The sequence below is a fragment of the Poromitra crassiceps genome (genome assembly GCF_964638095.1).
Source record: "Poromitra crassiceps genome assembly, chromosome: 15".
In the NCBI taxonomy this organism is placed as follows: domain Eukaryota; kingdom Metazoa; phylum Chordata; class Actinopteri; order Beryciformes; family Melamphaidae; genus Poromitra; species Poromitra crassiceps.
The window spans coordinates 2523173-2549875 of NC_139634.1; the positions used below are offsets into that span (position 1 = coordinate 2523173).

General features: G+C 43.2%; 1 protein-coding gene across 1 annotated transcript in view; it reads left to right on the forward strand.

Moving 5' to 3' along the window:
- fbxo38 (F-box protein 38) overlaps positions 1-26703 on the forward strand; it is a gene marked incomplete at its 5' end in the record, with an annotated part of 165926 nt that overhangs the window by 55419 nt on the left and 83804 nt on the right. The window contains one exon of the mRNA XM_083652523.1: positions 6240-6370. Within this exon, the coding sequence (XP_083508649.1) occupies positions 6240-6370 (131 nt within the window). The remainder of the gene's footprint in view (positions 1-6239; positions 6371-26703) is intronic.

A 26703-nucleotide genomic window follows, 5' to 3' on the forward strand; every position in this document is an offset into this window, starting at 1 on the left:
TCAAACTCTTGACAGCTGTTGGAGACTCTGGTCTGAGATTTGGCTCTCACCAGTCTACAGCTGTGCCTCTGTCACAGGCCATCATGGACAAATTTGGACTATAGCACTAAATGTATTAAACCACATACATTCAGTAGATCAGACCAATCATTCTTCTTCACTTGCAATTTCGTTGTATATCTTTTTATGCAATGATAAATAAACCTACTACTACTAAAGATAAAGAAAATAATTGTATCTGAAAATTATAGTAAAACACATTGAATAACAGTTTTTAAACTCTTAAATCAAATCATATTTTAAATGTATTTTAAGCCCATGGCACACCAATCAAACATTCTCCAACTGCCAAAAACAATGTTGGCAGTTGTTGGAGAATGTTTGATGACAAACAAGGATTAAACATGTTGAATCTGACCAAACAAGGCCAGACCGCCATGGCACACCAAACAAACATCTGTTTGTCTGTGTTTGTTGTAGAATGTTTGATTGGTGTGCTATGGGCTTTAGATGAAATTGACACATTTACAAGTAAAAAAAAATTGCCTAAAAGTTAGGATTATGCCTATCTTTCCATGGTTAACACGTCTGGGGCCGGTTGCACCAACTGGTCTTAACTATGCCTGGTAGTAACTCCTACGTTAAGACCAGTCTTTAGAGTGGACTTACGCCTGTTGCACCAACAGGGCTTACGTCTGGTCTTAACTATGCCGGTCGTAGCGATGCGCGTCCATGTGAAAGCATGGGAATGCCCACTGGAATGCGGCACGCGACCTGTTTAGAAGAGTGTGCCGACGTCAAATGACGCGACGTGCGGCTGTAATAGTGTGGCTAATGTTAGCGGTTAACTGTTACTTGTCGTTACTTTACATGGCAGTAAAATGCCACTGAATGACCAAATTGATTTAACTTTTAACCATTTCGATTTCCACTTTCCATACGGACCCCCAGCATTGGTTAGTTGTTAACGCCGTGACTATATTTATAACGTTATAACATACTCCGGTTTGCGGTTTATAATTGAGCGCTGAATACAGCCGTGCTGAGGGGTTGTGACTATTGCGCAACACACAGGTGAAAACCGTCTATACTGCACCTTACGCCTGCTCTGGACTAGGCGTAATATTTACGACCGGTCTTAGTGAGAAAAAGGCTTACGCCTTGGTTGGTGCAACCGGCGTAGCTGTTAGGTCGTGAAGTTACGACCGACTTAGCTTAAGACCAGTCGTAAGACCAGTTGGTGCAACCGGCCCCTGGTGTTTACTTGCTGAATGCTTTAGTGGATCCAACAGATAAGTGCAACGTTGCATAACACAACAGGGTGTGTAACGCACCACCGTTTCCGTTTTAGACAAGCGTTTTGCTATGTTTTGTCGGAGCTGGACTCAGCCCTTGTCTGCCTTGTCTGTTCACTTCACTCCGCAGATCAGAGTGGGTACGCAGGCGGAGTGTGAGAGAGAAGGAAAGACAGAGAAAGAGAGCGATGCGAACATCTTTGTCGATAAACGGCTTAACGCTAAAGTGCTGTGAGTGTTTGTGTGTGCGTGCGTGTGTCGGTGCTTAAAGCTGATATGCGGGGGAGAGAGAGAGACGGTGTCTTGCAGTGTTGAGCGGAACACTCATCAGGTGCCCCTACCTACAGCCTCTGTTCCACGCCGTTGCGCGGTGCATTCTAGCTCTATAATCCTTCATTTTCAGAAAGTTCTGTTCAGGGTGACTAACATAAATCCACCTGGAAATAAGGTCCAGGTTGTAATTTCCCCCCCCCCCTTCAAGTCCAGAATTCATGCGGGATGCAATGAAATGCATGCTTTTTGTAAAGAAAAAAAAAATATATATAGCTGGGAGCCCAAAATCTTTACTTTTAATGGGACAGAAACTGTCTCACAGTCGGCTGCACATAGAGACCAATGTTATTTGTCCAGCAAGGAGGATTGCTCGTTTTGGTGAAAATGAGGTTGTAGCTCATGGTTTGTGCATTAAAAACACTTCGCTTATGAGCTATTGAGCCGAGAAGTGTGAATCTGTCAATATATTTGCAACTTTACCGAAGTCAAGCAGAGCTGATGTTTTTAAGGGAAGGCAGACGAGACGGGCAGTAAGTTGCAGAAACTTCACAATCTTGTGATCTATTTCAATGATGACAAACATGGCCAGTTATGCAGGCAGTTACAGCACTGAAAATGCCCCAAGGCACAGCCTATACGGGACAGCTTTAATCGCTCGCTCTTTTTTCTCTCCGTCATGTCTGTAGGATATGTTTTCACTGCGAGTCTGCATCAATGTAGGTTACGTTAATTGTTACTTCAAAAAGGAACCGCAGCAGGTAAACTGTCTCACATATGGTTAAAGTGATGATACGGAAGATTTCAGTTTTCTTGTCTCTGACAACACCTATGGCCATGCGCAGTAATTGCAGATGAGATCCACACAGTGGCCCATATGTGACGTGAAGGTTTTTTTTTCTTCTTCTTCTTAACACATTCACTGCCAACAGTTTTTTTTTTACTGTAGGTAGCTTCTGCCTAGGGTTTTTTTGAGGATTCTGGCTCATCTTTCAAGAGCCAAGGATTATTTTCTGCTAGGACTTTGTGAACACAAAATATCTGAAAAGAACTAATAGAATGTGTGCTTTCTCTGTCTAAAAGAGTTAGTTTGTAGAGTTAGTAGTTATGTAGGCATTAGCAGTTGAATACAGCATGGTTTCAGCGTCTGAGAAGGGAAGCTGAGATAAATGCCTTTTTGTGAAATTCGATAGAACAGTCACTTTAACCATTTATTTTTGGCATCAGTAAGACATCAGACATCTAAACAATAGTTCTGGGGCCGGTTGCACCAACTGGTCTTAACTATGCCTGGTCGTAACTCCTACGTCGGTCTTAGTTAAGACCATGGACTTACGCCTGTTGCACCAACACGGCTTACTCTGGTCTTAACTACGCTGGTCATAGCAATGCGCGTTCATGTGAATTGTCGGGGAATGCCCTCTGATTGGCCCAAATGTGCCTCGCGCCGTCACCCACTACTGTATGTGCGTCACTACACCCTCCCTCCTCCCACCCCCCTCCTCCTGTGGAAGCCCCGGGGGAAAATGGCGGCGCCCATTAGTGTCAGGGAGTCTGAATGAAATTGAATGTAACGTTCCCAATTCTATGTATTAAATTCTAAAAGAATTAACGCCAACATTTGGGAAGGCTAAGCCACACAAGTAGTTAGTTATAATCTAACGTCGTGCTTTCAAAGACGGCGAACTGGCGATGTTACGACGATGACGGTCAAAAAGGTCTCCGCGGAGATCTCTGTTACAGGCAGGCTCTACGCCTCCTCCTGACGAGGCGTAGGAGTTACGCCTGGTCTTAGTGAAAATAAGGCTTAAGTCGTCTTGGTGCAACCGGCGTAGCTGTAGGTCGTAAAGTTACGACCAACTTAGCTTAAGACCAGTGTAAGACCAGTTGGTGCAACCGGCCCCTGAACAGTAATTTCCTCCATAACAGCACCCCCACCCCCCTCTCCTTCAAACTCCTCCCTCCGTGTGTGTTCTCCTCCTCCCTCCGTGGCTCTGCAGCGGGTGTGTCACAAGCGAGTTTCTGCTGCCTGTCGGCCCCTCGTCGGGCGAGTCTGCATGGGGCTCGCTCGTTTCTTGGGGTTTCGGTTGAGAGCTTTGATGAAGCTTTGTGCGATTCTGGGCTTTATGCTGCGTGTTTCAAAGTGTGTTGCACCCAGTCTATTTTTGGAACCCCCCACCGTTGTGCGCCACCGTTGTGCGCCAGCGCGAAAGCGTTTTCGCCAAACCATTCTACAGTATGAGAATGGTTTCCTCACGCTTTTCCCTGCAGTTTTGGCTCGGCTTTCGCTAGTCTGGAGAGCACTGTCGCCACTTAGTGGGTCAGTGGAATGGGTTGTACACGTTCGGTGGCTCCCATATTTTTATAGGAGATGTAAAAGGGTTTGATCCACGTCCCACCGTCAAAAAAATGCTCCTTTTCAACGGCAGTGAACGTGTTAATACATTCAAGTTGGCCAGTGGGGGCGGTAATGCAATGCTTGGACACCAACCGCGCACACATCTCAAAAGAAGAAGTTGCTCAGCGGTGCTCATCGATCCCACTGGAGATCGCTAGCCACTTTCAGACATGAACTCCGGGTCAGGTCAGGGTTGCTTGCCCTGAGCCTGACCCGGGGGATATGTGAAGTGTACCCTTTCAGACATCAGGCATGTTGCTTTCATACATGTGGAGCACCTCTGGGTGTAAAGTAGAGAGGGAGAGGGGGTGGGGGAATTTGAGCATGACCACACAATGGGGAGTTGTGAAAACTGACCACACAGCTGTACTTTACTGTCTGAGCATAGCCTTAAGTGAATCGCATTGACATTCAACAAACTATCACGACATGCAGAGTCTGAAAACAAGTTGCTAAAAATAGATAATGGGCGATAACTGCCTAACGTTCACGGCATATAATCGTTTGCGCATAACGTTAGTAATTAATTAAACAACCCTACAACTCACATGCATCGATTTCCTCGAGTCTCAAGCGCTACAAAGAAAACAGGTTTTTGCTATGTTCAGTCCTAAAATGCATCAATCCTACTAAAATTATAAAGAACACAGGAAGCTAGACGTTTTTACCTTCAAAATAAAATCTATGTTGTATTACTTAACAAAAAATCAGAGCGGTCGACTCACTACGGGTTAAAATTGACTTTTCGAAGGGAGCAGATATTCTTCCAGTTTATCTCCGTTCTGTATCTTTCAGATCACACACACACAAAAAAACATTACACGTGCATTTACTTTATTTAATTGCCGTTATTGAGAAGGTTGTACCCAGAAGTTTCCGTTTTATACTGCCTGACTTGACGCTACTTGTAATTTGCGGTTCTGCACATGAATCTTCACAAACGCTGTGTAAACGTTAAATCAAAGGCATGAACGCAACCAGATCCAGATACCCTACCTAGCGATGTCCAATATTGGGAAGCAGGACGACCCTCGTGTCTAACAATACTCTATTTTAAATGTGTGTGCTGTGCGAAGCTATGCAGAAATGAAATAAGATCAAAGCCATGAGCGTTTCAATCCAGCAACACATAGCCTGTTGGCTGACGCACATGGAGCAGGTTCGAGCTTCATTTGGAAGCTGAAACTGAAACTACATGATGTTTTTTTTCTATTTATATAATACTAATCTGTCACGCTGGCTTTCTGTCTCTCTCCCTCGCCTCGTCCCACTCACTGAGCTGGCTACTTAACGGAGCTCTGGAGGGGAGGGGGAACAATCTGCCTCTGATACTAGAGTAGGAGCTGGTCTTAGAGCAGGAGAATAGGAGGGTCGCGGGAGCGCGCATAGCTCACCAAAATGTGTTCATACATACACCGCCACCCGGATCCCCTCTAGATAACTCCCGAGTCCCAAGGCATGTCTGAAAGCGGCTTATGACACGTGGCTGGCTGGGCGGTGTGTGTGTGGGAGATTTGAGCTGTCAAAAGGTAACAAAAGGCTCGCTCCTGGCCAATAATCCCGCCGCTTGACTGCTGCGTAGGCGGGCACAGGGTGTGTTCTGCCCAAATCTCTAGTGGGATCATAATAACGCGGAAACAACAGCAACTTGCTTCGACTCCGCCTACCCTCGCTGGCGGGTGCTGGATGATGTGAAACCCGTCAAGAACTGTGCGCCACTTCGGATATCTTTTTGTCTTTTTAGTTTTCTGGACCACAGACACAAGTTCATAAGTGTTGCAATACAGAGAGAGGCAAGGGCTTTCATCAATGGGCCATAGGCTCAATCACCATTGTGTTAACTGATTTGAGGATATATAGTGACTTTACAGACATTTATTTAGGTTAAAATCTTCCGTATTATCACTTTAAACTTGCAATTAATCGGCGGTCCACATGCGTGCCAAACCGTGGAGCCTGGTACGGATCAACTGCGACCAATTGCAGTCGTGTGTGTGCGCGCATGTCTAGGTTCGCTCGTTCTAATTTAGCAAGCGTCCCAAGTGGGCGGGGGTGAACATGTAAGCAGCCCAATTCAAACACGAGATGAGAAGGCATCTCACAAAGCGGCCCATTATGACTGACTGAATGACACACCCTAAACAGCCTTGTCTTGACCACGTTTGCTTCACACATGGTAAAAAGGACACTTTTTGCCCCCAACCAGGCAAAAACTTCATGAAATGGGTGGGACATTGAATAATATTGAAAAGAACTGCATGGTCATGTTTTTTCAGGCTTCATGAGGTGCGGATTCAGCCGTCGCTAACTAAAGATGGAGTTTTCTCAGCTCTCAAGATGGCTGAACTGGAGTTCCCTCAGTTTGAGACTCTTCACCTGGGATATGTGGACGAGTTCCTGTTGCAATGTAAGTTAACATTGCATTACATTACCAGGGTATCCATGGGGTCTTGAAAAGTATTAAAAGTTGATAAATCAATTTAGGCCAAATTAAGACCCTTAAAAAGTATTAAAAAGTCTGAAGTCTATTTCAAATTCAAGTACCGTACTTTTAAATGTGTTGCTTTATAAATGCTCTATGCTTTAAAATAGTGTTGTAAAAGGGCCTGTTGCAAAGTTGACTGAACCATTTACTGCTCAGCGTCTGTGGCTGCAGTGTTTCCCATCCCACAAATAGATTTTGACTGATACAGTATTGATAAAAGTATTGTCTGGGCTGAACATCAGTCCAATCAAAGTTAGGAAATTCCCCTTTTATTTTATTTTACTTTTGTTTATACCTACAAAGCAAATGTTACTTTGTACTTTAGTTCTCCCCTGGAAGTGATGTTGGTTTAAATGGGCCATTGTATTTAAGCAAACAGTATTCTACCATATAGTGACCTGTATGCAGAATATATGTGGAGACAATTCATCATTTACTCATTGAGTGCCAGCCACTTTTGGAGAACGGACGCTCCCAGTGCCAGAGTTTCAGTGATTTCTCGAGGCCCACAGAATATTGTGTGATATTACTATGTAAACACCGAACACGCACAAAGAACGATTCTATCATCTGCAAAAAAAAAGTTTATTGATATCATTTTCCGTTCTTTAGTTATCAGCCGGAGAAGATAGGTTGATTTCAGCAAAAACACACGTTTCAATTTAGAATCTGAGATATTCAGCCTTTTGTGAAAGGAAGCATTTCAAGCTTTTCATTGACTCGGAAGCTAATATTTTCTGATGTAATGACACCTCAAAAATAATTTCCTTCAATAAAAGAGTGAAAACAAAGGAATTTTGTTTGGCCAAATAATATTTTTTAGCTCCAACCAGCAGCGCTGGCCCCTGCATGCGCAGACCCTACACCTTCTTGCTGGTCTTGATTTACTGCTGGTGGGCATCAGATAGCCTATTCTAGCTTGTTTGCCTGTCTCTGTGCATCGAGCCTGCTGCCTGGGTCTGTGTTTACTGTCAATGGTTGTATGCTGTAGTGCCCTGCGTGCCCCACCCCCCTCCTCCTCCTCCTCCGTGGGAGTGTCTCTGGGGCTCTGCTGCGAGTGCGTTTGCTCTGCGTTTGCTCTGCACTGAAAAGTGCGCTGCACCCCGCTTTTTCACAGCCTGTCGCCGGCTCCCAGCTGAGAATAATGTAACTTTTCAGAAAGACGCTGGTGTCGGCAACTAAATCATATGGAGGGGCTATCGCAGCGGAGACGGAGGGGCTCAATTGTGGCAGCAGATTGACTGCTGTTCACAGGCACAGCTAACGTTATGCTTCATGCATATCGATGCGATTTCCGTTTCCCCATGACTTCTTCTCTCTTTTTTCCTCGCCTTTCTCTAATCTGGAGAGCACTGTCGCCACCTAATGGGTACCTAAAATAGCTTTTACACATTCAACATCCACCATACTTTCACAGGAGATGGATCTGGCTTTGATCCACGTCCCACCGTCAAAAAACGCAATTGACGAACATACTCGTCCTTGGCACTCTACGTTACTAAACGAATTGACGAACATACTCGTCCTTGGCACTCAATGAGTTAAGCCACAGCACATATTCATGTGATGTGTGTGTAGTTCTTCATAGATCTAGCCTCTTCATTTTCCTCTCAAAGTGCACCAGATTGATGCATTTTACTTTAAAATGTACAAAAACAACAATAGCAAGCACACTCAAGAGTTAAGTTCAGCTTAGGTGCAGGGCCAAGGCTAAATATTGAAAAGGGAAAAAGGCCAACACTCTAGAATGTCCTTTTAGAGTTTATACAAGCAGACACAACGAGCGTGTTTCAGTTAACATCCTTCATCAGCATCAATGTTGATGAAAGCTGTTAGCTGAAACGTGTACTGGCCTTTTTACCTTTTTTTTTCTTTTTTATTCAATATTTTGGCATTTATTCATAATTTATTCATAATATGGCATTGCTCTCTGTCAGAATTTGCTTGGATGTCCTGATTTTGGTTTAGTAGCAAAAGTAAACACAAGTTAATAGCAGCATTCACTATAGACTATAGTGAATGCTTTCCACAAAATCATGAACAATGAAGAAAACCAGAAGGAATACACTTCCACTTTTACCAAATAAACCAAAATGTATGTTCTGCCACAAGTTATATCATCCTGAAAACCCAAATATTTGAAACCAGTAAAATTATAAAATTATCTGTCAGTGCAACAAGGTAAATAAAATAAGTTGTTGGTCCCCCATAGTAAACATAAACATTATAATGACATCTTCCCATATCTGTTAACCTGTCACAAGTAGGTGGCTGACTCCTACTGGAACAATTTGGTGTACCCATTACACTTAACTCATTAGAATATAATGCAACTTAATCCCCATCCCTGAACCCACAACCTCTGGCAACCTACTGCCAAAGTTGCCCCCTACCAGCTCACCCTAATGTAGCAGGCTAAAATCGGGCCTGGTCTACATTGCACTTCTATTGAATTGAAAATAAGTCTAAAATTCAAGATCACAAAGTACATTTATTTGCATTCATTTGATTCTCAATCACGACACACTGCTAAGAATTATTAATATCGAATTAAAAATGCTTTGAAATGCAAAATAATGGCATTTTAAACATGCGATACAAAGATGCGATTAATCGCAATTAACTATAGTTAATCGCAAGATGAATCGCGATTAAGAAAATTAATCGTTTGACAGCCCTATCAGAGACACACCAAAAAAACCATACCAACGTTACAATATGGTGCTAGCAGTGCTTGTAAGAAATGCTCGACATAAAATTCCCTGCAAGGAGTCCATGAGAAATCAGCTGGGCCAGTTATTCGTAATTTCTAACCTCGTTAAAGTAGACCAGGAACGGGTCCCAAATATTTGAGAACTTCGTAAGTGAGTTGGTCCTCAGGAACCTGAGTCTCTCCATACGACCGAAATCATGTCTGCCAGCCACAGTTGAAAAGATGGGGGAGAGTGGGCCTTCCACTCCTTCAGATAAGTCTCTTGGCGACAGTCGTCCCCTGTGTCAGAGATTGTTGCACAGCCCTAGGGAGGAGCAGAGAAGATTCACAACAGCCGAAGATGGCTGTTCTGAATCTAGCACCTCTCACATAGTGGTGAGACAGAAGGGTAGATCCTGTGCAACCTAGACTTGGAATAGTGAAGTTGTGAGTGACTTTAAATTGGATCAGCTGGTGTCTGCTGTTGATTGAGTTGTACCGAGTTGTACCACAGACAGCCTTCTGTCCCATATAATTTCAGACAATTCAACACCAAGTTCCTCCTGCCATGCCTCTCTAATCCTCTCAGTGCAGGCCCTGATACAGCCATCAAACAGATACACTAATCTAGAAGAAATATGCCTGGAGTCAGGGGGACTCAACAAAACATCAAAAAAGCATGTTCATTTGGGAGAACTTCAAAGTCATGAAACTTTGATCGAACATAATGTCTAACTTGTAGGTATCTGAGCCAATGCGTGCCGTGTTGGGCAACTCAAGTTTCCCAAGATGCGAAATGACCATCTATATAGGTCTCTGACGGAAACTAGCCCCTTCTCACTCTCACTAACCCTAACCTCAATGGCTGCCTCCAGCTTGCTCTCAACTTCCGCGGGTTTTGCAGCGTGGCTCGTTACAGCATCCTCGGAGTTTAAGATACGACCCTCTGCTTCAGAAATCCGAGTGTCAAGTGTAGCTATTTTAGACGAGAAAGCTTCCAATTTTTTAAGAACGGGGTCGATCTTCTTGTCAAAGGAGAGTGCCACGCCTTTAAGCACTTCAGTGGTTATTCTATTCACCAAGCTGTTGGTCTCCTCCTCGCTCAGACGTGCCGCCGCCATGTTGACTGGGCTGCCCTGGTCAGTTTGGTTCTGGTTATCGTCAGTGTTGCCTCTCCCTCTGAGTCTGTTTTTATGGCATCTGCTCATTTGCAGACTCCTAATACATTATTCTCGCTCACATATATGCTCACATTATATATGCCTGAGATAAATACTAACAGCGAGCTGCAGGAGCTCTAGTGTCAACCAGCTATTCCGCCAGCAATGTCACCGGAAGTCGGCCTTTTCACTTCAGCTTTAGCTCAGGAGGTAGAGCGGGTCGGCCAATGACGCAAGGGTTGGCGGTTCGATCCCCGCTCCCTCCCAGCTGCTGTCGCTGTGTCCTTGGGCAAGACACTTAACCCTCCTTGCCTCGTATGATTGGTATGAATGTAGACATGAATGATGGTGGTCGGAGGGGCCGTTGAGTGCCGATGTGTGGCTGCCACGCTTTCGAACCACCGGTACGAATGGTGTGAACGAATAATGATTCTGTGAAGCGCTTTGAGCACTTGGAAAGGCGCTATATAAATCCAATCATTATTATTATTATTACAATGGGTGCACAGCTTCCATCGCGTGAATCAGGCGGAGGCGGAGTGCCGACAGTCTGGCTGCCTGCCTCTGTTGACGTGAGCTTGGGCTGTCAATTTTTTTTTTAATGCGTGTTTCACAAATACGATCACGGCAATTATTTGTATGCACTGTACATCAAACACATATATGCTCATGTTTTTGTATCTGTTTTGGAGCTATTTCAGACTAAGTTTACAAGATTTATGGGGCTGGGGAACTGTCCCCGCTGTCCAGCCTCGCTGCAAACACAGTCCATACGGGTTGAACATGCAGAGAACTCAACATTTACACTCGATACACTGCACGGGGTGGGTATCCCGCTAGTTATAAAAAAGAGGTGTTAATGATTAAAAGTCCTTAAGACGGGGTTCGTACGGTCATGGAAAAGCCTGGAAAATCATGGAAATTTAAATTCAATTCCAGGTCATGGAAAAGTTTTGGGGGGAAAATAAAATCCGACAAGGTTTTGGAAAAGTCATGGAAATGTGTTTAATAAATATTTTCATGATGTTCATTTACACAGAGTTCAGAGCATAAAAATAATATAGTGTAAATTGGACGTTAACCGTCGCTGTGTTTCTGTTGTGTGTGAGAAGTGAATTCAGTGAGTTGCAGGCACGCCCACTAGCCTACATCTGCAGCTGAGGTAACATTAGCACTTAGCAGTTAGCAAACTCGTACTATGCCGCCTAGGGGCGGGGCCGATCCCATCCAATATCGGTATCGGGTGCCGATATTGGCACTAATTCACGGATCGGATCGGAATCGTATTTTTCTTATTCTTTTTTATTCCAGCGCAGGCTGGCCGTAATTTGCCCATGTATAATAGTATCCTTCTTTGCCTTGTATATTTTCTTAATTTTGTCTGCTTTTTGCAAGGTTTATTTTTAAAAAAAATCTTTAATTGGCCAAATCTTTGCCTATACTGTATATTCAAGAAAGATATTGGTATCGGCATAATATCGGTATCGGCAGATATCCAAATTCAGGTATCGGAATCGGATCGGAAGTGAAAAAAGTGGATCGTGCATCCCTAATGCCGCCGCACACATGCCAGGGAAGTACAGCTTCAACAATATGTGGCATTTCAAAGATAAGTACCAATTATGGCTCGCGAAAGACAGACGACGCGCTAAATGCTAACTGTGCTGTAAAATGCTACTGTGAAGCGGAAAAGCACGAGAGCGCAGCTGCTGTTGCAAGCAGCCCAATTCCTGTCAGTGAGTTTGACATCCATCGACGCTAACGTTAGTGTCCCTTACTGTACCACAGCAAAGAAATAGACAAGTTTGGACGTTTCAACAAAAGACGAGATAAAGGGATTTTGACAGTCAAACTACGGTAGTGTTAAATAAATCCACAGGGAACCAGAACGTCGGCTCCATAATAAATGCCAGTCAGTCAACACAGCAATCAGCGAGGTGCATGTGTGTGCGCGCGTGTGTCTCAAACGAAGTAATTTATCGTCACTATACCATTTAACTTTAATAATGTTTTTCTGCAAATTGTGTCTCAGCGTTTCTACATGGCACTCAAGGTTAGGGCTGGCCAATATTGTGACTAGTGTTACGTCCCTGGCATAAGGGAAAACCAGGACATGACATGCTAGGTGCCCCCACTCTTCCCATTCCCAAAGATAGACAGCTGGACCAGGATCTGCAGTTCTCAATGTAGCAGTTAATTCTTTTTAAGCTTCAGAGAAGAGCAATACCCAAAAACAATAAACAAAACCATACTAGAACCTTCTCACTTCCCTAACCAAAACAAAAGGGGATACATAAAAAAACATTAATCTTACCTCCCTCCTACAACAAAAACAGGGACTAAAGTAATAAAGAAAAGGGCTTTCTCCCTCCTACGGGCCTGCTACATGAGTAAAAAAGAGTTATTTACAATTGACAACATGAAAGGGCTACCATTTTTAACCATGACAATCAGGTGCTTGGATTTACCAACACTAAGTAGTTCTCGGTTCACTAATATGAGCCTACACAGAAACTATCAGGAAGAGTCCCAGTCGGTGTCGCAGATCAGCCATATCTTTTGGGGAATGAGGAGAGCAAGGGGCAGACAGAAGGGCTCAGGTGGAGTATATCAGCTGTAGCAGCCAATCAGCAGCCAGCCCTCCCACAGCCCAAGCAGCACACACCTGCAGCTCATCACCCACTCAACACTGCCACATACACACAGGGAGGGAATGATACAGTTAACACACAACCAAATGACCAAGGTCATAACACTAGATGAGACCGAGATCTCATCTTAGATTTTGTTATGGTAATTTTGTGATATTTTATAGTCTTTTCCTGGTTTTAAAGGCTGCAGTAAAGTGAAGTCATTTTCTGAGCTTTCCAGACTGTTGTAGCTGTTCTATTATTTGCCTTTACCAACTTAACATTATTCATTATATCATTATTCACTGATGATTATTTATCAAAAATCACATTGTGTAAATATATTTAGTAAGAGTCTGTTAGAGAATGCAATTTCCACTCTTCTCCGCTAATGTGATAATTATAACAGCCTATCTAAACCAAATGAATTGAAGCCAGGAGTCCAGGAAGATGTCTTATGAAAGTATATTTATTACCATAACATTCTCCTATACACTGTGTTATAGGAGAGACTGAATCTCAATGTACCATCTGATCAATGTACAGAGTCCAAATATTCAGCAAATGACTCACAGTTTAACATATGCTTATACTGTAAGGAGGAAAAGCAGAGAGGAGGGGGATGAACTTTGGAAATGTGTGTGCGTCCACTTGAGTCTGACAGGGAAGCTGTTATCAGTTGTTATACCATGGTCTGGGTGAATACTCGATTCTGATTGGCTGCAAGGTGTCCATTAAAAAGTGATATTGTACAGTGATAATGGACACCTAGCTAAATGGTCTGTTCACCGTTCATATCAATGCGCCATAGTTTCATCAGTGTTATCAGGAGAGCAGTTTGAGCTCTATACCCCCGTTAAGGGTTAATATGACAATTTTGGATGTTGAGAAAAAAATTGACTCGGTCAAAGTAAGTATTTAAATCACCCCTGTGTGCTCAGTTTATCAAAAATAACTCTTATTTACAATTTTGATTTTCGTTTCGGAGATTTTTAACCTCGCGTCACCAGGCTCTTCTCGGCGACAAAGAGGATATTTCCCTCGGCTCGTGCACGAGCGGGGGCGAGCCCTTTGAGAGAGAGAGAGAGAGAGAGAGAGAGAGAGAGAGAGAGAGAGAGAGATGCATGCAGTGCGAGCCCCCGCTGCACTTTTCACTTCCTGAAACTATTCGCTCTTAAATGTTAATATACTTGGCCAATACGTATCTATCATACAAAATAAAGCAAGCAGCCAAACGGTAATGTCTTCATTTAATGTAGAACGCAAAACATCGTTAAACCTGCATTCCTGTGATGAAGTTAACGTTTGAGTCGGCTTTAAAACGGAGATTGGTGGAGGTGGGAGGGACTATTTTATTTCGTGGAAGACTGATTTACAGTATGAATAACAGACATTTAGCCATTTAGATTGCTTTATTTATTACACATGGAAATATAAATGACTGGTCTTATTGTTTTGTTGGCAAGTGACCATGGTATAAGCGGGTTAATGCCCTTCGAGGTGTACATTATCACTTTTTAAGGGACTTCGCGGAGGCAAACCATCCTCGGCTTCGCCTCGGACGGTTCACGCCTCCGCGTCGTCCCTTAAAAAGTGATAATGTACACCTCGTCGGGCATTAACCCTTACTTATTGGACACGATGCACTGCCCAAGGTCTCAGCAAAAGAGAGAAGTCCTCAATGCCACTGGGGTGAATCTATATGTGTGAGATGTCATAGGAAATGGCATGGAACTTATATTTTTCTCCAACAATCCACCCAATTGTTATGTTTATCAACTATAACAAAAATAATAACAAAATTTAAGTTCACTATTCAATATGCTTGTATCTGTACTTAATGTGGGCCGGGGCTGGGGCGGTTTGAAAACATAGAAACTTTGGGACTATTGGGAAAGAGAAAACAAATCTTAGTGATACAAATAACAAATTTTACGTCACCACTGTGGCTATAATATAGGAGTGGGCCTGCTAAATGCCACTGGGGTGAATCTATATGTGTGAGATGTCATGTCATAATGTGTGAGATGTCATGTTATGTTAACTTATAGCATAATTATGCGTATGCAATTATTATCTTATTGAATAGGAAATGGCATGGAACTTCTATTTTTCTCCAACAGAGTCCATATCGCCCAGCCCAATTTACAATTGAAAATGTTGCCCACTTTGTAGAAAATACCTTTATACCTATAATATAAGATATATCATCTTTCGCCATTCAGCCTAAAAATACTGAGTTATGATTTTTCGTCCATATCGCCCAGCCCTATTCAAGATCTTTGTTGTCGTCAGTGTTGGGGCTAGTAACGTGTTTTAGTACTAAATTACCATGTTAGTTTTTCAATTATTGTCATCTGTTAGTAGTTACATGACATAGAATATTTTTACTCACTGACTTTTTCCTGTATACACAGAGAATTTACTAAATGTTTGGTCATGGAAATTTGGTTTAAAGTCATGGAAAAGTCATGGAAATCCATTGGTCAAAATGTGTATAATACCTGTTCAGAGTCGTTAAAATGTTTAAAAGAAGATATTTGATAAAGAAGTTTTAAAATCTTAAAGAATATAGGATGAAGATGTTTACAAAATCTTTGGAACTCGTTATGCCTGAGTGGAGTATACAACAATAATAATAATAGCTTAATGGCAATAATAATTGGCTGGGGAGGCGCAGCTGTCTATATGTTCTCATACATTACATTACCGTAATTTCCGCACTATAAGGCACACCTGAGTATAAGCCGCAGCAGCAAAATTGCCTGTTTGTTACATGTATAAGCCGCACCGGACTATAAGCCGCGGGTGTTTTGATGTTTAATTACCATAAGGGTTCGTGCATAGAGGGGATTGTCGGGAAAGAGATGGCTGTTTGGGGAAGCTCCCATTTATTAACATTTCAACAAAACAAGTTGCATATTTGCATAACGTATTCAAGTGTTACCATTTAGTGCAATAGTAGCTACAGAACATGTACTGTGCTGTGTAAATTTAGGGGTCCTTGGCATGAAAAAGGTTGAAAACCACTGATCTACATTATAGCCTACAGTAGTACCATAACAAAAAACAAAGCTTACAGCGCTTGACGAGGCAATATCAATGGCTACCGTAAATTAAATGTGTTTTTTTTAAAGTGCAAAATAAAGTGCCTGTAACACGACAGTAAGCGCGTAAGCCTAAAGTTGCAGTAACACGGCTGCTTAAAATATACGGTAATCAGCCTACCAGAAAAGTCATTAATCCTCGTCTTCATCTTTTAGGCTAAGGTGCAGTACACGGCTGTAACCAGAAAAGTCAAGTCATTAATCCTCATCTTCGTCTTCTTCCTGCGTACTAAAACCACCAAAGTCCTCATCTTCAGTGTCGGAAACGAACAGGCTCAGGGTGGCTTCGTCAGCCACTCTCCTCTCTCCTTCGTTGTCGCTCTCAAAACCAACGAACTCCTCTTCGTCACTGTCGGAATCGAACAGCCTCTGAAGGCCCTCAGCTGTGGCGGCGTCCTCCTCTTCATCACGCAGCAGTCCAGCCTTTCGGAACCCGTTGGTGATTGTGGATGTTTTGACACTCCTCCACGCTGTCAGGATCCACTGGCAAACTTGAGCCTTCAGTCGGATCTGAACGGTGGACACACCTCGGCCGTCTGCTCTCTGTGTCAACACCCTGATGCCAAGGTTACGTGCTGCTGCTCGATTTCCTTCTTTCCTTCTTCTTCTCGCCGCCATCGTCGTAACACAGCCAGTTCTCCATCTTTTGAAGCATGATGTTAGATTACAACGAGCTAGTTGTGTGGCTTAGCCTTCCAAAATGTTGCCGTTAGTTTTTTAGAATGTAATACATAGAATTGGGAATGTTACATTCAATTTCATTCAGACTGTCTTTCAGGCTCAATCGCTGCCATTTTCCCCCCGGAGTGAGGGAGGAGGGAGGGTGTTTTACTGTAGTGGCTGAGAGAGCGTAGTGGCACAGTGCTCCAATCAGGTCGCGAGGCACATTTTTTGCAACATCATCCAATCAGGGTCTCGCTCTCGTAATGTCTGTCTTGCTCTCGTTCTGCCTCATACCAACATCCATAGATTTTGGAGGTCCCCGAGCGGCCGTTAGCTGATAAAATCCATAGATAAGCCGCACCGTTATATAAGCCGCAGGGCCAAAAAACGGGGAAAAAGCCGCGGCTTATAGTCCGAAATTTACGGTACATTACATTACGTCATTTGGCAGACGCTTTTATCCAAAGCGACTTACAATAACACATTTTTGTCAGCAATAGAGCAATCTACTATGGAGCACAGTCTATGATAACTACAACTTCTGAAGGAACAGTGGTACAAGTTTAGGTTAGTGGTACAAGTTTGGGTTAGTGTTTTTTTTTTTTTTTTTTTAGAAAGAGAGAACGAAGTTAGATCAAGAAGGGCCCAGATGGAGCCTGAAAAAGACTACAGTGCAGAGGAATTGCGCCGTATGGAAGGAGAGGCAGTTGAACAGGCCGCCGGAGACGAACCAGAGGCCGGGGCCCCGAGGCTCGCCGTGCGGGGACAAATTCTGCATCGTGCCGCTGCCGATGGACCGCTCTGCTACAGCGAGAGGCCAATTTCTTCTTGAAGAAGTCACTGTGTAAGGTGTGTAAGATTGCATCAAAGTTTTGGACCATAGATCGTTGGGTTTTAGAGACTCATTTTACACGAAATTACAATAAAAAAGTTGAACCAAAGATGTATCTGTTATTGACATTATCGCTATTATAACGTACTAAGCATATAGTGGGCAATTGCAGAATTATGGCCAGATATTATCTACTGTGAAACAACACTGTATAGCCACCCCCATTATGTAACTTTTTCATGTCATTCCCTGAAGCATACTTTATTTTTACTCCTACAGCAGCGTTTATCTTGGGTGAGTGTGGCACTGTGGCATGCTGGAAGGTCTTGTGGATCTCCTTCAGGTGGACTGGTCTTCGGTCTCTCGTCCAGCAGCAGCAGATGTCATCGACGTCATCGCCATCATCGAAGTCTTTATCCACGTTATCGATGATTATTTATAAAAGATCTCATTGTGTAAATATTTTGTGAAAGCACCAATAGTTAGAGAAGGAAACCTCTCTTTGCATTTTATTTTGGTTGGTGTTTTAATAAAAGTACTTGTGATATCTCACATGTGGCTTTGATTTACCATTGCAAATTTAGCCCAATTTGTAGAAAATGCAGATTTGAACAGGTCTAATGGTAAATATGGAATATCACCCAAGGAAATACCACGGTTTAATGCCAACAGATAAACCATACAGATTTGTTGTAATTGTAAACACAAAAAGGGAGCAGATACATATAACACAATGTACAACTTTTATTCAAAGACGGGATTGAAAAGTATAGTTCACTTGCATTCACCTCAGACAAGACTGGACACTACGTTAAAGTCTGAAATGTACCTAGATTTGCTAGAAGAATTGACATTTCAGCTTGTCACCTGATGTCAGTATAGGAACAGTAGTAAGGATTTTGAAAGTTTTGATGAATCAATCCAAGTTAACGTTAAACAGCATGGTGCAGGTTAAAAAAAAATCTGAATTGACATTTTGGGCTCATGATTAGGCTACAGTGAAAACACAAAAAAAAGACAAAGATCCCCCCGCCCCCAGAGGCCCCCAGGGTATAAATATGGAGGAAAAGGTGGCATTTTATAAATGGGCGTGTGACATAACAACAGGAGTGACATCACAAGAGGAGAATGTTCTGCTGGGGCTGACACAGGGATGCAAAGTCATGGAGAGTGAAAAAAGGTGACAGATACCAGGGCAGACATAAACCCACTCAGAAATCCTCATATTTTGGGCTGAAAAATGTGACTGTCACCTAAAGGTGACTATTTTGCATCCCTGTGACATCACAAAAGGTAGTTCCATGAAATGGACTAGTGCCCCCTGCTGGTTACAAAAACTAGTCTAAACGCAGCTATGTGTGATTGAAAAAAAGTTTTTTCCCCTAAATCCCATTGCTATATACCCCTTCCACATATTAATGCAATGTGGTCTCCAACCTGCACCATGCCCTTTAATCACAGAATGCCTGTTATAGTAACGTATGATTTAATTATGCATTAAATTATTTAGCTTATGAATCTTACAGTAATACTAAAAATAAACATCTAGGTAGCGTAGCTAGGTAAACAACTAGGAGTGCATTAACGTTAATATTTATATTATCGTTAGGTCAAACACACCTTAACGTTATGAGTGCGACTGTTTTTGATTAACATTAAGTCCATGATCAAGTCTAGCATTTCGGTATATGTGAAAAGTATACTGTTATGCTAGCATTATTAGCACAGATGGCTATGTAAAACGCTATTTACAGTCCATGGTCAAACAGCAGTAACCACCGACAACTTCATTCACTCACCGAAAAAAGCGGAAACCACCCTTCTTTGAGGTACGGTTAATACAACCAACTACATCGCAAGAAGGCATATTTACTGTCCAATATTGACTAAAAGCCACAACACCACAACATTAGCATAGACATTGCAAACAGCCCCCTTGAAACAGGCTGAGCCAGTCTCGTTCTGGAGGGAACCCCTCAGCTGAATTCACGTTGGGAGTATGATATCAAGCCTTGATCCATTTTTATTTTACTCCTTAAGGCGTTTACAGACTCGTCCGTCAGAGCCTCGCCCCGCCCTCCCCATATGACTGCGGGTGGACGCCGTCGGCTGACGGGGGCTCCTCCAAAATGTAACTCAGCGGCGACGATACGTGCGTGACATCAGCTGCACGAGAGTTGTGATTGGCCGTTGCCTTCGGCATGAATGGCTGCAAACGACGTACCAAGTCATCAAAACGGCCCGACGACATACGGAAATATTTGTAGTGCATTTCTTCGTCTATCTCCCGCATTGGATGAACTAGCACGGCGTACTCCCCTTCGTCAGTCCTGGTTCTGTTCAGTGGTCTGACGGACCATCTACGTCTTCTTCTTCTCCTCCTCTCCCGTCTCAGCAACATCCCGTGCTCCACGTCAATTTCCTCATTATATTGTAAGATAATGTCCAGCGCTGCCAATAAACCAAGAGCATCCAATGCCGCCGCCATGATTGAAAGTTCTGGGTAAACAGCGAGATTACGTCATAGTAGTGCGCCACGACCCGCCTAGTGCACCCGAAGCCACCTAGTGTGTCGGAGGTTTACTGCAACCAACTGCTGACTGACGTCCTAGCATGTAGGGCTCGCTGGCACCGGCAGACGGCGAGACGGCTCCAATTCGAGGCGGACGGACAAGTCTGTTGTGGCCTTTAGCAGTGTGGATCGTACAGGTATAGTCCTCCTCTTTGTAATGGCGACTGCAAACTCCCAGATCGAAGCAAGCTGTAATGTGAATTGAATTGAATTGAATTAGCCTTTATTGTCTCCCTTGGGAGAAATTATTTTTGGGCATCAAGAGACACAGCGTTAGACATATACATATTGACATATAGACAGTGCAATCAGACGACAATTAACATTAAATTCCTACAGTGTACATATACATCAAGCATACCCAGTGGTAAAGTATTGCACCAGCCCTCCACAAAAAAAAGAGAAAAATGTTGAAATGAAAAATTATTAAATTACTTATTAATGTAGCCGTTCTGCTAGCTATGCTAATGTTAGCTACCCAGAGTAGCCAAGCCAAATGCCTTCTTCTTCTTCTTCGAGTTTTATGGCGGTTGGCAAACATATATATCAGAGAGTTCCCCAAACTTCTGACCAGCCAGATATCTTACCAGAGCAGCCAGTAGTTGTGGTGGGACAATGCAAAATTTTTGGCCCCTTGAAACCAGATTAGAGGACCATTTACATTAAAGGCCGGCTTTACCGTGGGGAATATGAATATATATTAAATCTCACGCCCCTAAGGTTTTCGAATCCGTTGAAATTTTTGAAATTGGTTGTTTCCCGCCAGAGATATCACCAGAAATCCACTCTGTGTGGAGGGGGGGGGTGGTGGAGGGGAGGGGCGGGTGCGGGGACCCGAAATACTACATTTCCCACAATGCACTGGGCTCGCGTGGCCTTCGTTTTCATGCCCACCCCTCAGGCATTTGGCTGATATCAAACTCCAGTAGGTGGCGGTAATGCACATATATGTTTGCCAACCGCCATAAAACTCAAAGAAGAAGAAGAAGAAGAAGAAGGCTTCGACAATAAAAGATACAAAGAAGAAGAAATAAATCGAAAATAAAATTGCCTCCAAATTGCACCAAATGTAAACGGTAGTATATATGTCGGGAGATGTCTTCATAAAAAAAAAATCATGCATTTTAAGGCATTTTCGTAGGAGTTACGCGCATCTGATGTTGTAACTATTTTCTGTAAAAATGTGTAAAAATGGGTACATTGCTCAGCGTTGATTTCGTTACTTCAACTCACCTACTACTAGATGTAAAATTTGACGAGCTTTCCAATGCCGCCAGTCCCGTGTCTTTTGGTGCTTCCGTTCCAGAGATATGGTCTCTTGGCAAGGAGCTATGGAAAGCTAACCTAGCTACAGTATGCTATGCGGGTGAACAAGATGGCTGCCTTTTGCTTTTCGTCGAGAGCTCTGAAGGGGCGTGGAGGACCTCTAGAGGCGGGACCATGGCTCACAAGACTTGTAGTTCATAGGCGCTCGAGTTCCGCAAGCGGGGAGGGAAGCCGGGTGACGCGTAACGCGTCATCCGGCTTCCCTAAAAATGTGAGAGATGCCTGATAGGTCAGGCAGTGAAGCTCCAATTTCAAAATATTTCAACGGATTCTAAAACCTTAGGGGCGTGAGATTGATATATATTCATATTCCCCACGGTAAAGCCGTCCTTTAAGATTAGACTGTTTTTCAGTCTTAACCATCAATTTGCTGAGTGAGTGGCACTGCTCTTGCCCAGATATAGCCATATAGTTAAAACACTAATATTTTCTGACTCACCTCCACATCACCAGCACCTGCTGATGTCTATATCATTATTCACTCATTTGCAGTTGATATTTAATTTTACAAATAAGACACAAAATTGCTTTACTTAAATGAACATTTATTTAACTCTGTTAGTCACACTCTATTTCAGAGTCCTCGCTGTCAAGCTGTGTGTTGTCCAGCCCTATTGTTGTGTGGTTTTAAAACAGTTGCTCAGTGGTGGTTCAACCACCAGATATCCCTAAAACAAAAGGTACGCAGCAAGCCAACACATGGCTGGCGATCTTGCCAAAAAGTGAGCCATTGGCGATTTACGGTTCCACATGGTTCAACACAGTTTGCCGCAGCCTGCCAGATAGTGGTCACCTCACGTTATCGTATCGAGGTTAAATGCTGGAAGACGGTGCAGCTTTCCAAGTGTTGTTCACACGTCAGCTATTCATTAAATTTAGCTTAGCAAGTTAGCACAACTCCTGAAGGCTGAGGAGAAAGAGAGCAAGACACCGCACATTTTGGAAGAGCTTGGTTGGTCATTTCGTATAATCCGACATTAGTCTAAATGAATCAACGTGACAACATTATTAACAGTATAATCACTATCAAGATATTTCGTCTTAAAAGACTTAGAGCATGTTCATTAGTTACGTTAGCTTACCTCACGGTTCATGTCATGTCATGTCATGGGCGAAATGAACGTGTCGCTCTTAACTCTGTCACCTGTGACACGCCCCCCCCCCCCACACAGCACTGTTGCGGCTGTTTCTTGTGCGGCTGGGTGGATGGAAGCTCAGATCAGTATTATGTCCGACGAGCAAACTTATTCGTCTGATCGACTTTATGGTGACAAGAAGCATGCACATTCACAGCTGCTTTACATTAGGACGTCAAAGGGAGAAAAAAAAATGACGATACATGTCAACTCCTCAAAAATCGAATCAATAAATTCCTAGTCGGATCAAGAGAGGAGCCAGATGGTGAAATGTCCGACGACCGGCTCTTGTGGAACTCTCTGATATATGTGCATTACCCCCACCTACTGGAGTTCGATATCAGCCAAATGCCTGAGGGGTGGGCGTGCACTTAGAAAACCACAAGCCCAGTGCATTGTGGGAAGTGGAGGATTTCTGCCCCCCGCACCTGCCCCTCCCCACCCCACAGAGTGGATTTTGTTTGATTTTTCAGGCTATGAACAAGCGATTCAAAAAATTTACTAATTTTCATCCTTTAGCTGAGTTAGATTAATATTTCCAAAACATTTGTTTTATTTACTAGAATATTTATCTATCCAATGCTTATTAAAGTGCCCCAATATAATAAGTTCATTTATGCAAGCAATATAATTAATTGTAGAAATCATACAGTTAAAGGATTCGGCAGGTGCAGAGGGAGGTCTATAAATGTTTCCAATAGTTATGTACTTATTAGAGATGCTGCGATCCGATCATGTGATCGGATATCGGTGCGATATCAGCCAAAAAACATGGATCGGATCGGATCGGATTCCAGCGAAAATGACCGATCCAAGGCTCCGATATAAGCACTCCATTCCATGACTCCGCTCCAGGATTTCTATCCAGCATGCAGCAGCAGCAGCACACAGAGGCCGCGTTGAGCCTAGGATGACCAGGGCCAAAACGTTGTCTTGCTTCAACATACATCGCATCGCATAAACCATTTCCACCCGCAGGTTTGAGGAGTAGCTAACATAAACGTCAGATAAATACTCTATAGGCTAACGTTACCCACTGAGGCAGCTAACATGGCTAATTAGCTAGCTAACACCAGCTATCTTTCTCCTCTAACTCACGTTAACGACACGTTAGTTGACTGAGCGAACGGCGCTGTACAGCAGGTCGTTATCAAAACGTATTGCACTGAAGAGAAGTAACATTAGATAATGACGAAAGACTCCTCCAATCTGGCAGTGGGAATGTATGCACAAACTTTGTGTGTAACTTTGCGAGACTCAACCGAATGACTGATGAGTCTCGCATTGAGCCTAGGATGGCCAGGGCTTAGATCTGCGTGAGCACGACCCGTCGTAATTTGTCCAATTCAAGGTACATTAAAACGTTGTCTTGCTTCAACATTCATCGCATCGCATAAACCATTTCCACCCGCAGGTTTGAGGAGTAGCTAACATAAACATCAGATAAATACTCTCTATAGGCTAACGTTACCCACTGAGGCAGCTAACATGGCTAATTAGCTAGCTAACAGCAGCTATATCTTTCTCCTCTAACTCACGTTAACGGCACGTTAGTTGACTGAGCGAACGGCGCTGCACAGCAGGTCGCTATCAAAACGTATTGCACTGAAGAGAAGTAACATTAGAAAATGACAAAAGACTCCTCCAATCTGGCAGTGGAAATGTATGCACAAACAGGGACAGGGCTGTGTGTGTGAGAGAGAGAGACAGGGACAGGGCTGTGTGTGTATGTGTCCTGTGTGAGACAGAGTGGGGGTGTATGTGTGAGGAAACAATAATTATTTGTGTCCAGTGTTCACCCATTACAAAAGAAGTGTGTATTTGATTGTTATGTTTTAGTTTTACATCAAATTAATTAGATGAACTAAATCGTTTACATACTATATTACCAAAGCACACACATACATACCTAACCCTAAAAATGTTTGTTGCCTGCTAGCTATCAGACAGCATAGAGAGACTTAAATATGTGCTGTATCGGATCGGTTTTGAGCTAAAATATCAAAATCGGATCGGAATTGAAAAATCTCGATCGCAGCATCTCTACTTATTCTCATGCAGAGTCACCTTTATAAAAAATACACTCAAAATGTAAAGGCTCAACATCAGGAACAATTAACTCAGAGACCAGGTTAGAGGACACATATGTACCGTAAATTCCGGACTATAAGACGCACCGGTGTATAAGCCGCAGCACCAAAATTGACTATTTTTTTCTTCTATAAGCCGCACCGGACTATAAGCCGCGGGTGTTTTGATGTTTAATTACCATATGAAAGGGTTCGTGCACAGAGAGGAATGTCGGGAAAGCGATGGCTGTTTGGGGAAGCTCCCATTTATTAACATTTCAACAAAACAAAACAAAAGTCAGGTCACTAATCCCCAGACAAAATCACACAACAATAGGCTATATGTGCAGCAAACCTGTAACCAGAGAAGTCAAGTCACTAATGCTCGTCTTCCTCTTCTTCCTGCGTACTGAAACCACCAAAGTCCTCATCTTCAGTGTCGGAAACGAACAGGTTCAGGGTGGCTTCGTCAACCACTCTCCTCTCTCCTTCATTGTCACTCAAAACCAACGAACTCCTCTTCATCTATAGCTGTGTTTCCATTACAGTTTTTCGCAAAAGAATTGCGATATTTCTACAACTTCGACAATGTACAATTGCGACTTGTAGGCGTTTCCATTGAAGTTGCGTTTGAGTGATTCCCCGTTGCAGCAGCTGCCACAGTGATTACGCACGGGGATCTGCCCCATATCCCGTCCCCTGCATGCTCAAATCCAACCAATGGTCAATGGAAATCCCAACATGAAGTTACAATGCATATAAACGAGCCTGATTATCAATTCAAAAGAAAATGAGTCGCAAAATGTTGCTGGCTGCGTGAATGCAGTCAGCGCGACAGGCAGAGGAAAAAAGGTAGCCTAATAGCCTACAACTGGTCCGATTTAGAGATGGAGGGGGGAAAAGGCTGATTTGGTTCTATAATTGCACCTGAAACGTGTGCAATGTATTAGCCTACTCACAGTCACTGTATTCACTTCAGACAGCACCACCGCACCAGTGTGTGCTTTTCATCCTCTCATCTCGCCGCTGTGCCAAATGCGCGCACACAGGCAGCCTGCTGTCACCATGGACCGATTTCTGCCATTAAACATTATCTAATTTGCCCGGCTACGCTTTTGCACAACACTCGTCTTTCTGCTAGGTAGCGTTGCTTCAAAGTTTTCCACTTGCTGCGGAGGTTTTGACACGGCTATCGAACCTTACTTACCAAACTTATTTTCCGCTCCTTTTCCAAGGGATAATATGGGTCACATGACGTGCAAATGCGAAAAATGTGTTTCCATTACACTTTTGCGATAAACTGCTATATCGACACGTCTGAAAAACCACCTCATGATCATCTACTGCTCGTTCTCATGCTGTCGAGAACGAGCAAAGCTTTTTTTTGGTGAAAGAATCCTCCAGGGCGCTTCTTGTTAACAGTCCGAGTGAGTGGCAGGTCGAACGTCAAAGGCACTTCATCCATATTTATGATCTGCTCCGGTTCGATGGAATATTCCTTGATCTTCCTTTGTGTGAATTCGCCGAAGTTTGTGATTTTCTCCTGGTAGTCGGGGGAGGGAGTTGATGGGCTTGTGGCCGTTTGCTTACCGTAATTACCATATGTAAGTGGTCACGCACAGAGGGGATTGTCGGGAAAGAGATGGCTGTTTGAGGAAGCTCCCATTTACCGTATTACCGTAACATTTCAACAAAACAACATAACACAACACCACCGTTGTTTATTTTTACAGTGCACACAGTGTCCGCGGTGTGGTGAAAAGAGGGCAAGAGAGGAAATTAAAACAGAAGTGGATTTATAGTTAGAAAGAGTGCTAAAAAAGAGAGATTTTTTTTTTTCTTTTTTTTTTTTCTGAAAAAATCCATAGATAAGACGCACCGTTATATAAGCCGCAGGGGCCAAAAAACGGGAAAAAAGCCGCGGCTTATAGTCCGGAATTTACGGTAACTACACCGCCACCCCTAGTACCTCTATCAACTCTGTATAGAACATAGTTTGGAAGTTTAATTTCATTATTAGATATTCTATATCAGTGAGCCAAGTTTCTGATAACGTGATAACATTGGG